This window comes from Rhinolophus sinicus, chromosome 8, assembly GCF_057876585.1.
Source record: "Rhinolophus sinicus isolate RSI-liver-muscle chromosome 8, RSI-T2T, whole genome shotgun sequence".
Classification (NCBI taxonomy): domain Eukaryota; kingdom Metazoa; phylum Chordata; class Mammalia; order Chiroptera; family Rhinolophidae; genus Rhinolophus; species Rhinolophus sinicus.
Window position 1 is genome coordinate 64,299,053 of NC_142508.1, and position 18,720 is coordinate 64,317,772.

The following is an 18,720-nucleotide window of genomic DNA, read 5'->3' on the forward strand; positions in this document are numbered from 1 at the left end:
GAAGATTTAAAACAGTACACTACACGACGTAACAACAAAATGTTGCACTTAAAGGTAGAATCATCTCTGTTATAATCCTTTTGATGAGTTAACAATTGTATTATTCAGAGAAACTGCTCAAATAATCATTTAAGCAGCTAAACTTATTTTAGAATAAATTTACTTAATGACAAGTAGTTGTCTATAAACTGCAGTGCTAGATTGTTAGATAATGTATGAATACAAACCCAAAGCAAGTTATTCTATATTTTCTTTATTGCTTACATTTACTTATACTAATCTTAAAAAGAAAAGGTATTTCGGGGCGAGTGGATGGATCAGTTAGTTAGAGCGCAAGCTCTGAAAAACAGGGTTTCCGGTTCGATTCCCACATGGGCCAGTGAGGTGCGCCCTCCACAACTAGATTGCAGACAACGAGCTACTCAGGAAGGCCAGATGGCTCAGCTGGTTAGAGCGAGAGCTCTCAACAACAAGGTTGCCAGTTCAATTCCTGCATTGGATGGTGGGTTGTGCCCCTTGAAACTAAAGATGGAAAACAGCGACTGGACTTGGAGCTGAGCTGCGCCCTCCACAACTAGACTGAAGGACAATGACTTTGGAGCTGATAGGCCCTGGAGAAACACACTGCTCCCCAGTATTCCCCAACAAAAATTAAAAAAAGAAAAAGTATTTATAGAACTTCCTGTATAAGATGACAATTTAGCATGCATATCTATTCTACTCCTTACTAAAAGCAACAGTTGAAGGGGATTTTTTAAAAAAATCATAGGCTTTTTCTTTTGTCATTATTAGGTTTACAAAAAAAAAAAAAAAAAAAAAAAAAAAAACTGAGCAAAACTACAGAGTGCTTCTAAATACCCCTTCCCCTAACATCCACTATGATTATCATTAACATCTTGCATTAGTGTGGTATATATGCTACAAGTGATGAGTTAATATTGATACATTATAATTAGCTAAAGTCTCGGTTTACTCTACATAATGTATATTCTGAGTTTTGATAATGCATGATGACATATATCTACCATTACCATATCATACAGAATAACAGCTTCACTGCTCTAAAAATCCCATGTGCCATCCACTTATTCCCCCATTACTCATCCCCTGGCCCTGAACTTTTGTAAGCACTGATCTTTTTACTGTCTCCATGGAATTATGCAGCAATGTAGACTTTTCAGATTTTTTTTTTTTTCACTTAACAATATGAATTTAAGGTTCCTCCATGTCTTTCCTAGCTTGAGAGCTCATTTTTTCCCTAATCACTGAAAAACATTCCATTGTCTGGATGCACCATGGTTTGTTTATCCATTCACCTATTAAAGAACTTCTTGATCGCTTTCAAATTTTTACAATTATGAATAAAGCTGCTATAAACATTTGTGTTCAGATTTTTGTGTGGACACAGGTTTTCAACTCCTTTTGGAAAATACCAAGGAGCATGACTGCTGGGTCATATGGTAAGACCATGTTTAGCTCTATAAGAACCTGACAAACTGTCTTCCAAAGCAGCTGTGCCATTTGGCATTCCCACCAGCAATGAATAGAGTTCCTGTTGCTCTACATCCTCGCCAGCATTTGGTGTTGTCAGTGTTTTGGATTTTGGCCATTTTAATAAATTTGTAGTGGTATCTCATTGTTTTAATTTGCAATTCTCTAATAAAATATGATGTTGAGTACCTTTCATATGTTTGTTTGCTACCTGTATTTCTCCTTTGGTGAGGTGTCTGTTCAGATGTTGCCCAATTTTTTAATTGGGTTGGTTTTTTTACTGTTAAGTTTTAAGAATTCTTTATTTGAATATTTGAATACCAGTCCTATATCTGATACATATTTTAAAAGATTTTCTCCCAGTCTGTGGCTTGTCTTTTCGTTCTCTTAACAGTGTTTGATGGTTAATTTTACGTGCCAACTTGACTGAGCTAAGGGATGCCCAGATAACTGGTAAAACATTATTTCTGGATGTGTCTGTGAGGGTGTTTCCAGAAGAGATTAGCATTTGAACTAGTAGACTGAGTAGTGAAGATGGCCCTTACCAACTTTGGTGGGGACCATTTAATCCACTAAGGACTGGAATAGAACAAAAAGGTGGAGGAAGGGCAACTTTACCTCCTGCTTGACTTGGGACATCCATCTTCTCCTGTCTCTGCACACTGGCACTCCTGGTCCTTGCGCCTGGAGTTAATTATACCACTGGCTTTCCTAGTTCTTCAGCTTGCAGACAGCAGACCATGGGACTTCCCGGACTCCATAATTGCATGAGCCAATCCCCATAATTAATTAATAAATCTATCTATCTACATACCTACTTACCTATCCATCCATCCATGCAATTTTCCTATTGGTTCTGATTTCTCTAGAGAACCCTATTATCTTTTACAGAGCAGACGTTTTCAAGAAAGTTCAACTTATCAATTTTTTCTTTTATGTACTGTGATTTTGGTGTTGTATCTAAGAAATCACCGGCAAACTTTAAAGGGGATTTTTTTAAAAGCATATCCTAAACACTCAGGGAGAGTAGGAAAGGAACAACTACATCAAAATCTTGGCAACTAGCAAGCAGACGGAAGAGTTAAATGACTTATTAGATCTAAGAAAAGTGCGAAGAGTCAAAGCCCAGCCAATCCATATTGTGGAATCCTCAAGAAGCTAGGTAGAACTAAAGCCACTAGTTACCACTGGAAGAGGGAGTAAAGCTAAAATAAAGGGGCTGGCTGAAAGTGTTTCTGCATTCCCCACACCCAGAAGCCAGGGACTACCCTACCCTCAAACCAGCAAAAGACTCAAACCCACCCTCATCCCATGGAATTGGGTGGAGGAGCCAGGGAGGTCCTTCATTCAGACCTTGCTTGTATCAGGCTGTTTTCTCCAGGGGCTATTTATCTCCACCTGGTTGTTTTGGAGTTATTACCAGCTTAACATCCTTTAAACATATGCTAAAAGTTTAGTGGCAAAACCATGACAAGAAATTTCTTTCACCCCTCCTCCTGACCTACTTAGCAATAAAGATAGGAATCAGCTCATCCTTCTCTGGGCACAAAACGTCCATATTCTGAAAAGGCCTTTACTCCTCATACAGTTCGCGGGACAGTCTCTCAGACATATTTCCTTCAACACAATCTAAACTCTGAAAATCCTGATGTAAAAGATCCTAGTTGTTAATAACCGGAAGAATGGAAAATAAGCCTGTTGTAAAATAAACCTAAACATGTTTAAAAGAAGACATTGGGACCACTAGGCTGGAAAAAGATGGAAACAGGTTGTAAATTCGTTCCTAGGCCAGGATCATTAATTTTTCATGAAAAGAGAAATTTTGCAGTGATTCTTAAAAGGGGATTGTGAAATAGCAAATTAAATTAGAAGAAACAGAAAAGAAACTCCAAAATCCTGGTGATTCTAGGATCCAGAAGAATCTACCTTTGAAGAAACAGCCCAGCCCCTACAGCTGATAAAGGGGACAAAGTCTCCTAAAGCCCACTGCGGCTTTAAAAGAAAAATTCATATAAAAATTTTTCTCATAAAAATCTAGAGGCAGTCTGCCAGTAATTGTTTAGGTCCACAGGAGAGAGGAGGAAACAGCTACAGTGTGAAGAGTTCTGGCTTCTAGTCAAACCACTGATTTCCTGAGAGATGCAATTACATTTTGATCATATGAATCCAAAAAATGTTTAGGTACACAGAAGCACAGGATTCATATTTCCTCTGTTTAGTAAAGCCTTTGACATAACTTATGTGTTCAATTTAGTAATAATCATATTGTTTTATATGTCACAAAGCCAAAATTTACCTTTCACGTGGAAAATAGCCAACATGAAGATGACCAAGACATTGTGAACCAGCTCAAAGCAAACAGACTGACATTTCCGAGAAGCAGTGTGTGGGAACACCTCGACCGTGCTCAAGTCCACACTGCCCACAATGCTGTTTGCTAAGGAACGGGCTCATGTTCTCTCCCTGGACTTCACCACTATTTAGCTTTCACTTTCAAGAATGAACTGCTTGTACCTCCAGAAGCATCTAGTGAGGTCTCGAGGCGGTGAGAGAGAATACACTTCCTCTTCCTCCTTACTTATTCATTCTGATGGTCAGCGCTTTTGTTCAGCTCTAGATAGCGAAACTCAATCAAAGTAGTAAAACACAAGAGAAGGGTGTTGCCCTCTCATGTCAAATAAGTTTTTGGTTTAGAAGATGAAGGATGAATCACAAAGAGATTCCAAAAGGGCTCATCAGAATAGTTAATATAAAAAAACTGACGTCCTTAATGTTGGTGGGGATGTGGAGCCACGGAAACTCATCCATTGTTGGTGGGAATGTAACATGACACAACCACTTTGGGGAAAAGTCTGGCAGTTTTTTAAAAAACTAATCATGCACCTACCCTTGAACCCAGCAATTCCACTCCTAAGAATTTACCTGAGAGAAATGAAAATGGATGCTCACAAAAAGAGTCGTACAAAAGCATTCATAGTAACTGTATTAATATTAGCTCTAGACTGGAAATAGCTCAGGTGTCTATCAATAGGAAAATGGGTAAAGAAACTGTGATATAGTCATACAATACTACTCAGCAATAGAGAAAGAACTACTGATACATGCAACAAGACAGATGAATCTCAAAAACCTTATAAAGAATAAGAGGATTCTATCACAAAAGAATACATATGATATGATTACATTTATATGAAGTTTAGAAGAGTTAATGCTAATCTAATGGTAGAAAGTCAGAATAATAGCTGCTTTGGGAGGTAGGAAAGGGAATCAACTGAGAAGAGGCACAAGAAAACTATACAGGGTGGTGATAATGTTCTGTATCTTGACAGACTTGGGTAATTGTATGCATTTGTCAAAATTATGATTTGTGCATTTTACTGCATGCAAATATTACCTCAAAAGAAAAAAACTACAACAAAACAATGAACTCTAGTTATTTATATGAATGCTTAAGTATTTAAGGGGAAGTATATTAATGTCTACAATTCAGTTTGAAATGCATCCAAAAAAACTGATGGATTGATGGGAGGATGGGCCAATCTGTGATGGGTGGATGGGCAAGTCTAGTAAAATGTTTTTTGTGTGTTTTTTTTTAGTTAAAGTTTATTAGGGTGACAATTGTTAGTCAAGTTACATAGATTTCAGGTGTACAATTCTGTAATACATCATCTATAAATCCCATTGTGTGTTCATCACCCAGAGTCAGTTCTCCTTCCCTAGTAAAATGTTAATGGTAGAATCCAGGTGGTGGAAAAATGAGTGTTGACTACAAAATTCGTTAGACTTTGCTATGTTTGAAGATTTTCATAATAAAATGTTAGGAAAAAAATGAAAAATGATGAGAAACCACATGCCCACCTACAGTTTAAAAACAGATTCGCCAGTATTTCCCAGATTAGGGAACATCTACGCTTATTTCTTGCTCAGTTTTACAACAGACTATGTGGAAGCTTAAGATTTTCAAACAGAAACATGGTCAGTTACATAAAGCAGCAATTTGATAAGTGTCTTGGTGACAGATGTCCTGATGCAACTTATTTTTGCTGTTCCTAAATGAACTGCTTTTTTGTGTGGCTTTAAATGTTGCAGCTGTTCTGCTTGTCATGACACTTCCTTTCAGAGTGGAGATAAATTTAAGGATCAAAGAGCTCCAAGTGATATTATCTTATTTATCCTAAAGAATAAAGTTGAGCAGAAGTATTATGTCCATTTTACAGACAGAGAAAACAGGAAGACAGAGAAATTAAAGGACTTATTTAAGGTCACAAGGACACTAACAGCACCTATAATAATAAACTGAGAGCTTATTATACCAATTTTACAATCATTCTCTTATCTAATCCTCACATAACCTTTCATTTTATACAGGAGGAAATGCAAGTGAGAGCAATATAGGAATAACCTTGCATAAGTAATACTGCAACATGTCTTTAAGTTTGCAAAGCTGTTACGTGGAGGTTCTGCTTAGGTGCAGCTCACCTGTTCTCCAGATCCGGCATGCTTAGGTTTCTAGCAGCAAAGCACATTTTGAGAGGGATGACCTTCCTGTCCTTCGTGCTGTTTTGGTGTTTTGGAGAACCAGAGTCCTCACTGCCACTAAAGCTTGGTGACTGGGGAGCTGCACCTTCCCATGGCAGATCTGACACTAATGATGGCTTCTTGATATATGGTGTGACTTCTCGGATGAACTTGACTATGAACAAAAATCAAAGAAAGAGATTAGTATTTTTGCTTCCTACAAAAAATGACAACTGAAATACATATATACATGCAATATATGGCATGAAGTAAAAAATCCACTAAGTTAACGCACACAGAATCTTAGGGGCAGAGTCCTTTAAGGGCATGCAATCCAAATGAAATACCATTACTCGATTCTAAAAACTTGAACTTCTGAGCCTTTGTATGTATTGTTCCTCCTGCTTAGGACTCCTGTCGTCCTTTGTCTGCATGGTCAACTCTACTCAAGAATCACCTCCGTGGAGGCTTTTCTGTCTACTCTCTCCAGGGTATTACCATTACACCTCCTTACCAATCTCTTAGCACCCTGGGTTGTAATCCTTTGCTAAAGCTTCTGTTCCCCTGCTAGCTGTTGGGCAACCCCAAGGGCAGGGATTATGATTTATGCAATCTTGATATCCAACATCTAGAACAGTGCCTATTTGGTAAATGTTTAAATAAATGAGTGAAGGAACAAATGAATACTTAAATGCTTGGTAGTTGACCAGCCATGAATGAATCTCCTGGTGATAGATTCAGTACCTCCTGAGACAGCGCCATCTAGCTTTAGATAACTCAATATTTAGAAACTTCTTGAAACTTCCACACATTGCTTTGCTGTTTGCTGAAGCCATACAGAATAAACTTAATCTCTTCCACATGAGAACACCTTCAAATATCTGAAGACTAAAATATTCTCTCTCTCCCCCACCCCTCGCACCCACGGACTAAGCTAAGTATTTCTAGTTCAATTCAACTCAATCTACATATTTAGCTACCTACCAAGTGTCAAGCATTAGGCTAGCTACTGTGAATACAAGAGCAAATGGGGCATGGACCCTGCCCTCAAGGAATGACCAGTCTAGTAAGGGATACAGCTATGTAAACAGATCATTACAGTTTTAAAAACAAGTACAAACAAGTACAAAAATAAAGTGTATTCAAGATAAGGTATTTCTATTAATGGTAGCCCCAATTAAAATATAGCTTATAGTAGATGGGAAACTTCATTCTTTTTAAGTTCAATTTTAGGACTCATATAAAATACTTCTTTCACCTCAGTCATGACTGGCAACTATTGTGATTTGAGGCATGGTGTTCTTGTTTCAAAAACTAGATAAAGCAAAGATTAAGATATTAAAATCTTAAAAAGCATTAAAATGTAAATAAGTAGTTGAATGTAGATGAATCAGTCACCATTACGTCTGCTAACATCAATGTATGTTATATCAGTATTCTATCTCCCTCTCAAATTCCAGCATGGTAGGTCATTAGAGTAGCATCATGGGAATTGAAAAACTAGAAAAATACGATCATTATCAATGCTGACCAGTATAATAGCTGGCATTAACATTTTATAGCATTAGAAGCTTTACAAGCCTATGAAACTTTACTAAAAAATAGATTACTAAATCTCAGAAGTAATCAGGTGTTTCTAAAAACATCGCTAACAACAGTCTTTAAAATAGTTTCTTTTTTGAGTAGGTAATATATACACATAAAACAAAATTCAAAAGGTATGCAAGATTTTATAAGAAAAACACTAGATGTCTAGCAGTCTAGTTGCCAGCCCTGAAGGCAACCACTATATGGTCTTTCAGAGACATACTAGATATGCTAAGCAGCTGTAAAACAGGCACACACACGTGAATATATGTAGCCACACATTTCACCCAGTGGCAGGACAGTACGCTTATGTTCCGCACCTCGTATTTTTTTTTACTTAATAATATTGATAATAGTCTTTCATAAGCCTAGCATTCTCTAGCTCATTCTACAGCCTGTGGGAACAGAGAGGCCTTTGGAATCACACAGATCTGGTTCAAATACTACTAACTGTGTTCGCTACCACACAGCTATGTGACCTCACTCGCCTGGTCTGAGGTTCTTAGCTATAAAATGGGAGTTAACACTAAACAAGTAAAACTCCCAAGCACATACTGAACATTCAATAAATAGTAGGTGGCTTTCTTTTCCTTCCCTAAATTAAAAAGTTGGAGAAGTTAAAATTTTTAAACAGCAATCAATAGAAGAGGTGAAATTATTTTCTTATGTTACTAAACAAGATCTGCTGAAATTAAGCATAATTCTAGAAAATATAACAATGCTTATACCAGCATTTAGATATTGTTTGTGTGTGTTCTTTCTATGCATAGTTACAATACATGCATTTCTAGGTCGAGAGAGTTAAAGCCAGCTGCCTCAGGTCACCAAGGAGTTTTTTTCATCCTAGAAAAATGAGCAGGGTTGCAGTTGCAGCCAGTACATCCCTTGAGCGCTGACTCAGGCATTTCAATACATGCTTCGGCTTTGTACTTTCAAGAGAGGATTAGGTCACGAGAACTTTGGCAGAAATTCCTGTAGTTTCCAGTCACTGCCAATGGCAGAGACTTGCTTTCTGAACTATTTAAGGCAGAATACCAACTATTGGGCTACCAACTGGGGGAAATTAAAGACATTCTAAATGACTAATCTTGAATATTACAGTGGTTAGAAAAAGACCCTTCATGTTCTACTCAGAAGTTCACGCAATTACACAGTGGCATCGCTGAACTAATTACTTCACACAGATTTAAACAGACACACATACACAGCCTATCACGTGGCTTTATTAGAAGAGCTATGAGTTTCACTTGAGCTGACGATGATGCCCAAACCCCCATCTAACCAGCCATCTGTAACGGCTGAAGAACTGGGAATAGACGTCTATTTCTAATTTACCTGAGATTTGGGAAAGGTAACAAATTAACAGTGCTGTTTTAGTGCTATACTTAGACTTCCCCAGTTGCCACAGAGCTTTTACTTGGATACTTGGAGGGATAAGCAAAGCCTCTACACCCCCACATGGCACTCAGGTCAGCTCAGAACCCACAATATATTTCAGAATTTCATTTTTCCTGATAAAGAGCCTCAAAATGTTTAATTAAACACTGATGTTTGCAGGGTTTTAGGTGTTTAGGTGCTAAAGTTAATTTTCTTACTTCTATGCACTGATCACTCTTATTGAAAGTAACGGGGGCTCCCCCACCCTACAAACTTCACTACAGCCCCTTCTCTTGAAAGTGACAAAAACATATACATGTACTGTACCCCCCACCTGGAAAGACGTCTGGAAGGATTTTCATCAAAATATCAATAGTGCTTATATATAGGTATAGGATTGCCTTTTCTTCTTCAGATAGTTCTATACGTTTGAAATTTTTATGAGTCCATAACATTTATACCAACAGAAATTTATTTTTAAAATGAAGAATACTTATTCTGAAACTCTGCTCAAACTTTAAACATGGAACCACCTTAAAGTGAAATCTTGTCCAACCTTCAGAAACTATAATGCACTGGATGGGATCCAAGATCCAACTGATTCTTACTGAATTCCATATTCGAAAGAATAGGGTTACAGGAGGTACATGTATTTTAATGAGGTGCACTGCTATCCTAGTTTGGGGCATTGGGCAGCATCTGGTTTTAAATTGAATGTCACTTAAAAGCTTATCCAAAAGATACTTCATAGTGCAGACATTGCCTATGGCCGTTAACACATGTATTCCAGTACATCAATCACCTTCCCTTATAAACATCAACCTCTCCTATAATCATTATTTTCCTCTTTATCTCTAAAGTTTATCCTTTTCTTACCCCATCTGGTGACCTTTTATGAGTTTAGGTGAAACTGAATGAGTCAGACAATGTAGGGAGAATGGTGCCATTATTTCCCTGGCTTTTATCAGCAAGTTAGTTCTGGGCTATCCTTAGGGAAGAAGAGCTGGCTTTTCATTTTGCTCACAAATGAGTTATGTTGACATCACTGTTAAAGCATTCTCCCAAGAGGTTTCCCCTCAACCTCATCCCAAGCTCCTTCTCCAAATCTGATAGATGGCCACCAAAAACATTAGGGAGGAATTACTTTAAGCAAAAAGCCTTTTTACATTCTCAACCAGCAGGTGCCTTTCAACTCAATTCTCCTGTCACTTGGGGTTTGAGCAGACCCTGAATGTAAGTAGACCCAGAATAACTGGTTTCCATTTTAAAGTAACATTGCATACTCACTAATTTACTGAGCTCCTGGTATGTGCCAGGAACTGCTTTAGAAGCACGTAATAATACATCCGTGAACAAAACATGCAAAAAAAAAGAGATGAATGTAATAATAAGTAAATTATATTCCAGAGAAACAAAAACACATAAAAGCCTGTACATTCACATAAAAGCCGGTACATGAATGTTTCAGCAGTTCTACTCATAAGTGCCAAACTGGAAACAACCCAAATTTCCTTCAATGAGTGAATGGATAAATTGCGGTATAGCCACAGAATACTACTCGGCAATAAAAAGGAATGAACTATTGATACACTCAGTAACTTGGATAAATCTCAAAGGCATTATGCTGAATAAAAGAAGCCAGTGTCAAAAGGTTACACACTGTATGATCCCATTATTGAAAAGACAAACTATATGATGAACAGATCAGTGGTTGCCAGGGTTTAGGGATGGGGAAGATGTGATTATTTTTTTGGAGCATGGAACTGTCCTGTATCCTCACTGCGGTGATGGGACACAAGAACTTATACATGTGTTACAATCCAGGACTGTATACCATAAGAAGGGGAGCCAATTTTACTGCAAAAGTTAAAAGTAAAAAAGTAAATTACATAGTGTGCTAGAAGATGTTAAGTGTTATGGAAAAGGAAAAACAGTAAGGGAAGACGGATCAGGAGTGCTGCAAGGGGGCTCAATTTGCAATTCTAAATAAGGGGGTTAGGGTAAGCCTCCTTAAGAGGACATCTAAATAAGGACTTAAGGGAGGGGGGGATTTAGTCATGCAGATATCCGGGAGAAGCATTCCAGACAGAAAGAACAGTGTTAAAGCAGTAAGGAAAGCCAGTGTGACTAGCGCAAAGTAATCACGGGGATAAAAAGCAGAAAATGGGATCACAGAGGTATCCCCTTTGGCTTTTAGCCATTGGGAGGTTTTAAGCAGAAGAGTGACATGACCTAACTTGTATTTTAATAATTTTAATCATTCTCACTACTATGTTGAAAACAGAGTCAAAGAGAGTGAGGGCAGAAGCAGGAAGACCAACTGGGAGGGTATTGAGAGATTGTGGAGGTGGTGAGAAGTGGTCAGATTCTCTACTAAAGGACGACCTGCTCAGATATCCTGACAGACTGGATAAGAGGGGGTGAGAAAAAGAGACAAACTGAGGATGATTTTGAGATTTTTGTCCTAAACAATTTGAAGGACAGAGTTGCCATCAACAGGTTTAGGAGGAAAGATCAGTAAATTAAGACGCATTAGATAATCAAATCTAGCAGCAGCCAGATATGAGTCTAGTTCAGGAGATGGGTCTGGAGCTATATATTTATGAGTTATTGGCATGTGGTTAACATGTAAAGCCATTAGACTCAATAAGATCACTGTATCAGAGTCCCAGCAGGAACCGGATGGCACAGGGTTAATAAAGGGAGAATTTATAAAAGGTGTGGGCAACAGTTCAGGGAAACCACAAGGGAAAATAGAGTGTGATACCCTGTTTCCACATGTCAGTCTGAAGGGACTAGGAGAGGAAGTGGTTACCAGACCCAGAGGAGAGCCCTACAGAGGGCTGACCTGAGAGGAGCAGTTAATTCTGCCAGACTGACATGACCCTGCAGATTGGGAGCCAAGGGAATAAACGCTCCAACCTCACTTTCCTCTGGGTTGGGGGCTCCACATGGGTCAAACTCAGTAAAAGCCAAAGGGCGAGGAAGCTTGGTGATGTAGTCCATGCCCATCGGCCTCCTGGGACAGAAAGCAGGTAGAGAAGGAGGAGTGGACCTAGAGGGCCAAAGAAGACTTCCTGTGCCATCACCAAGGAAGTGAGTATAGATGAGGAAGAGGACATCACACCACTAACGGGCTGGGAGAAGAAAAGGAACAGCAAAAGAGACAGGAGACCTGCAAGAGACAAGTACTCGCTCCACAGAAACACTAGCCTAAAACAGTAACAAGATTATCCAAACTGAAAGGGCCTTGCCTTGATTTTACTACTCCTGACTTGGTTTCTTCCTCTCCTTACTAATCCTTGGGAAAAAAAAAAAAAGTTATGCATGTTGTTGCTATTTCTGTTTTCTCCTGTTGCTCCTTAACTCTTCTGAATAAAACTGAATTCTAAAGAGCCACTAATGTCTTCTTACTCAATTCAAAGGCCCTTTCTCAATCCCTATTTTTGACCATTCCAACATCAAAGATGCACTCAACTGTTTTTGATCCCTCCTTTGTGGCCATTTGTTTTCTAATGCCTTGTTTCTCCTCCTGTTCCTACAATGTAGTTGTTCCCCAAGGCACTTTTTAGCACTTTCTTCTTGCTTTATCCTCCAGTCCCCAGCAACTTTCTTCAACCTTGCTGTTATCAGCACCGCGCTCTAACCAACTGAGCTAACCGCCACCCCCTAGCAACTTTCAAAGCTAGATCTCCAGAACAGTGTCTCTTGTTGGCCCTAATTCCTTCCAGCTGATTGCTGTCTATATACCCAAAAGCAAACTAATCTTCATTATCTTGAATATTCTCCTGCGTGCATTGTTTGAGCTATTAAGATTAGTATTAGCATTTTTCTAGCCACCCAGTCCAATAATCTGTATTTTATTAAAAGTTCCCCCAGGTGGTTGAGTGTCCTGTTCATTCAAGCTTTGGGAACCACTTGTCGAAACCTCTGCAGACTCCTCTCTTTCCCTGGCCCCCACATCTAGTCAAATGCCAAACCATCCCATGCCACCTCTGAATTTTTTCTCTAATCTACCTACTCCCCTCAATTCCCACTGCCAACAAGCTTCTGGATCATCCAAACCATTGTAATGGCCTTTTACTGTTGTTGTTGTTGTAATTGTGATAAAATATACATAAAATTTACCATTTTTTCCATGTACAGTTCAGTGGTATGAAGCATACTTAGTGTTGTACAACCATCACCACCATCCAGCTCAAGAACTTTTTCATCTTCCCAAACTGAAATTCTGTACCCATTAAACAATAATTTCCTATTCTCTTCTCCCCCAGCTCCTGGCAACCACCATTTTACCTCCTGTTGGTCTCATCCTCCCTTAGATAATTAAACTGGAAAATACTGAAAAGAAAACAAAGCTAAATATAAAAATTCCTTATTCCACCCCATTTCCTTCCAGAGCTTTTAGTCTTTTACTTAACACAGTAACATACATCTTCCCATGTTATACAAACTCTTCATCAGCATGATTTAAAAATTGCTAGAGAGCATTCCATTATGTTTACCATAATTTATTTAGGCATTCCCTAATTACTGGGCACTTACGTTAAATAAGACTATAATGAACATAATTTTCAGAAGAGAAATTACTGGGTCAAAAGAATGAATATTTAAGGTCCAGGATAAATATTGCAAACTGCTCCCCAAAAGGCTTGTGCCATGCTATGTCCCCACCAGCAGTGGAAGGTCTGTGTCAGCACACCTGCCAACATCAAGTCATCTTATTTAAAACAAGCTTCGCTGTTTTAATGGGTGAGAAATGGTATGTATATATGCCCAACCAGTCTTGATCTCCGCCTCAACAAATGCAGGATGTTATTATTTTCTCTTTTGTAAAAGCAGGAAATCCTTGTCTCTTTATACTTTATTTTTGTCTGAAGACATGGGAGGAGTTATTTGTGAGATTGTAACAGTAAGGCGTTGCAGGATAATCACCAGCACCTCAGATCTAACACAAATTTGAATTATAATTTTTTGGATTTGCTGTACCAGCATTTCCAAAGTTATACTTAATTTGCCATTATTGCCTTATCATTTAATTCTGTGAAGTTAGCTCCTTTCTTCTTGTTAGTCATTAAGAGGGGGGAAAAAATCCCCAGCAAGGAAACCAAGCATATCTTCAGAAGCAGGGCATGTGTTTATAAGATGTAATTTCAACCTTTTATGGTTTAAAAAAAACAGCTGTAGTTTACGTTGGTCCTGGGATTTTCACTTCATTTCATTACCCATCATTCTTTCTCCATTTCAATTCAAGGTCTGTTCAAGTCAATAAAATAGGAGCTATATCCTTTATGAAGATCTCAAATTATTACTGGGACGACAAGGAGAACTCGAGTTTCCTTCTAAACTTCTGAGCTATAGTGGGACAGGTCCAAATAAACCAGAGATTGGTAGCTCTGAAATTTGTCCCCAGCATTTAAAATTTTAGGATTTTTAAATTATGACTTTTTAAATAGATTTATGTAAACTGGCAAGAAAAAGATGTATTTTAGGCTTCAATCAAATTCTAACACAGATATCTATTACTTTTATACAAAAGTATTAGTTTTCATGCATATATATATATATATATATATATATATATATATATATATATACACAAACAGAACAAGCTAGATTGAAATAATTTGGGTCTTGGGACTGTTTACTGTATAATTTCTCTTTGGTAGTCCTTTTTTTAAAAATGTATTTATTTACTTATTTTTGGTAGTCTTTAACTACTAATCTTATATGGTAAAACTAGTTGTGAGTCATTTATAAAGTAAATAATGTAAAAATGAATTTTAAAAGTGCTCTCTTTGGAATGTTTCCTCAATTGCAAAAGAATAAGCAAGATTTTCAACTTTCTATTAAAAAAGTTTTAAACATTTTAGGTTTGCATTTTTAAGTGTTTTTGTAAGGAAGACAGCTATCAGCAAATTTGCCAGTGGAAACTGCCATACATTAAGTATGTGTTTTTAAGTCTTTATATAACTAATCCCCAAACTGGGAAACAATATAACTGAAAATTACTTCAAATTACATATTTTTCTTTTCCTTTTGGTGTTGAGATTTATATTTATTTTCTATACCGTATCTATTTTTGTAAGTCAATTCCAATCTTAGTACTTCTCCCTCCTCTAAAAAGAAATATTGCTTTATGTGAAACAATGATCCTTTTGCTTATTTCAAAATATACAAAGCTGGTTGACAACAGTAGGAACATACATAGGATTAGAAAAAATAGAAAAGACTTTATTTAATTTAATTTTCACTAAAGCAGAGGCAATGAGAAAGACAATTTGCACAAGAAGAAACAGGCTGGTTAAGAACAACATATTGTTTCTTAGTCTCTGCTAAAATATAAAGTAGAAGCTAGTTTAAAAAAAAACACCTGAACCCTGCCAGATTTTTTTAAAGCATCATAAAATGACTCATACACGATAAAACTAAGGGTATCAGAGTTGCTAAGTTCTCAGTATTGCATTTTAAAGACTATATATAGATTAGTATGTTCATAAAGAGCTCAAGGAAATATGCCAATTGCTAATGGTTATATTTGCATTGTAATTACAGAGATTACTATTTTTGAAGTTAACTATTTCTATAATGTTTGAACTTTTTATAATAAGCTTGTGTTCTACAATAAGTAATATTAAAATGAACTTTTAAACACATGCCATCAAATAATAAAGAAAATGGATTAGAAAAGTAATTTAAAAAATAGATTCAATAACAGAAATAACAATGGAGGAAAGTCACTATTCAATAAATGCTGAAAGAACAATGGGGTATCAGTATGGAATTGTCTTAGATCTGTATCTCACACCCTACAACGCATTTGAATTAACCTATAGTTGACACCCTTTGGATAATTTTTGTAAAATCATTATAGTATAAATGCAGAGCAGCAAACTTTATGTTAAATGAATCTAGTTCAAGGCTTAATATTACCATTCACCTTGTGAGAGGTTTGAAGCACGTAATCTACCTCTCTGAGCCTCAGTCTCCTCATTTTTAAAACATAAAACACCACCCTCAAATGGCTGCTGTGAGGATTAAATGAGATGATGTACGAAAGGTGCCTAGACCTGCTTGAGTGTTGTAGGTACTGAAAGTGTGTGTGTGTGTGTGTGTGTACAATTAATACGATATACTTTGGAAGGAGTATAGTATAGCAGACAAGGTCCAAGATTTGAAATTGAACAGACCAGATTTGAATTTCAGTTCTGTCAATGATAAACTTTGTGATTTAGACAAATAATTTCACTTTTCAATCTCAATTTCTAATCCATAAAACTCTAATACTAACCCTAATACCAACTTACTGAGTAACTGAGAGGATTAAATAAGATTAACTGATAAAAACAAATTGTTTAAGAGAGCCTGGAAAATTGTAAACATTGAACATAAATGATCTACAGAAAGGGGTTATTATGTACCATTGAAGACTACCTGGAGATGGTAGTTACCTCCAGAAAGACAGCAAGCTAATTGTTCTTTATCTTCCCTTTCAGAAAAAGACCAATTCTGACAGCACATAGATTTCCTCATTTATATTCCTGTAACACCTCATATGTCACTATCATGGCACTTGTCATGTCACAGTTTCTGTTTTGCCCGTCTTTTCTACTTGATCAAGGTACATGGAAAGGATTAAAATTTAAGACACCATAAAAGTCAACGATAACTGCAACACCTAATTTCTGTAGTGTTTATCTATCTAAGGTTCTTCCACTTTTTTCTTGTAGTCACTCTTCAGAACTGTGTTGCAGTTTGTGCAGAGCCATTGAGGCTCTGAATACAATCTCTTGTACATGCATGAGGTAAAATTCATATATTTTTCAAGCACACACACAATCTTTCTGTGATTCTGGTTTGACATTATACTGCTTCATAATAATAATATGCACTCTCTGTTGTAGCACAAATGAATTACATACATTGGTCAAACTTGGGCAGTACATCGACAAAGTGTTCACAGCAGGGACCACTAACACACAGAAGATGCAATGCAAATATTGGTTAAATGAATTATGAGAAATTCTGTCACCAATACAGACATATTTTTACAGTCTTAATTTCCCTGTCCTGGCAAGATCGTGAGAAATATTTATGGCACAGGTAATAAAATCCAGTTTTAAAATGTTGCTAATAGCTCTCGATTAAGGATTTTTGCAAATATTTGGATAAAGGGTCCTTGTTCAACACTGTTATGTGCCTTTGGACTATGTGGGACACAGTCACTCTCTCCAGACTGAAGCTTATGAAATAAATTCTATATTGTGATCTTTGTTGAGGTTCTCTTCAGCTAAATTGGCTATCAGAACAAATCTGCTATTAGAACAAAATTCTCCTTTATCAACTATTATCAACTTAAACACACTGCTTAAGGATGAGCAGTTTGCTCGTGCAGTGACATAAACATTTAACCTTGTTGTGAGACGTCAATAATGGATCAGAACATTCTTCTATAAGCAAAAAAAATCCTTGCCTCACAAATTCAATGTATAGGTTTTTACCTATTCCTAATATAAATGATAGGAAACAATTTTTTCACTTTTAGAAACCATAATGTTTCTTCCTTTTCAACAACAAAGAACGCTCTCCTACGTGCCAAGCATGTGGGATATTTAAAATGTTTGATACACAGACTTTGTTCCCCATTTGTTTGCTTGAGAAGGAAAAGGAAGACATGCAATCCTCAAAAAAGACCATTCATAAAGTAGAAATTATAGAAGGTAACACATGATACGTGCTATAAGAGAAGTATAAATAAAATGTTACATATAATAGGACATGACAACAGCAAACAAATGAAATAACTAAAAATTACTTAAAATACTAAAAAGAAATGTTTTTCACTAGACAAAAAACAAAACAAAACACGCAAAACTCGAGCAGCATAAGCACAAGGATATCCTTAGCCGCATTTTTGCTGCTAAGTGGGTATGTCCTGGACTAGCTGGACACACCGGATGGTTTGTTTTGGATCAGCACCCCAAGTGACAAACTACAGACGGAAACATCATATTAACCAAGCACAATAGCTGTGTTCCAGGGGTCAGCAAGCACTCCATCCTGGACATGCTGGCCCAGTCACCACTGGGGAACGAGAATGCATCCAAGTTTCCATATCTTTAAACACGTTGTCATTTATTTTCTTTATCGTACAAAACAACTGCCCTTAGTAACTGCCAGGCTTTTACTGTCATTAAGGATTTTCTGACCAAATTGGCAGAATTAACTGGGTTCAGGAAGAGGAGAAAAGACAAAGATGTATTCATGTTCTTTCCCGTCTCGTTTTTTTTATATAACACGTGACTAAGGAGGAGTTCAGTAAAATAGTAGACTGAGAATTGTCAGAGTTCGCAGAAGTCAACTGCTGAACGTTAAGCTGCCGTGCATTGATCAGCCCACATCAAATAACTGTGTTTACTGATAAGTTGTCTAGTTTTTTTTAAATTAAAAGGTAATGAAAACAAAAGCTGGAACAATTTGAGCATCAAAATAATAACAGTGGTATGGGATTACAACATGTAAAAGAAAGTGAATAGCCATGAGTTCATACTGACATAAATAATTAAACAAATAAATGTGGGAGAAGGGGGAATCAAACAGAACAACTAAATGCAGGGCTCTCCTTCCCATTATCATCTTTTCCTGACTCCATCTTCAACTTTAAATTTGTTTTTTGTTTTTTAGATAGCATAAAATCATAAAACACTCAGCAGCCAGTACAAATGAGCATTTATAGAGTAATTCCAA

The 18,720-nt window shown here is 37.1% G+C and overlaps 1 protein-coding gene across 1 annotated transcript in view; it reads right to left on the bottom strand.

The window, feature by feature from the left end:
• The window catches only part of SNTB2 (syntrophin beta 2), an 85,968-nt gene that overhangs the window by 38,868 nt on the left and 28,380 nt on the right, over positions 1–18,720 (bottom strand). Inside the window, exon 2 of the mRNA XM_019756812.3 lies at positions 5,971–6,184. Coding sequence (XP_019612371.2) covers positions 5,971–6,184 — 214 coding nt within the window. The remainder of the gene's footprint in view (positions 1–5,970; positions 6,185–18,720) is intronic.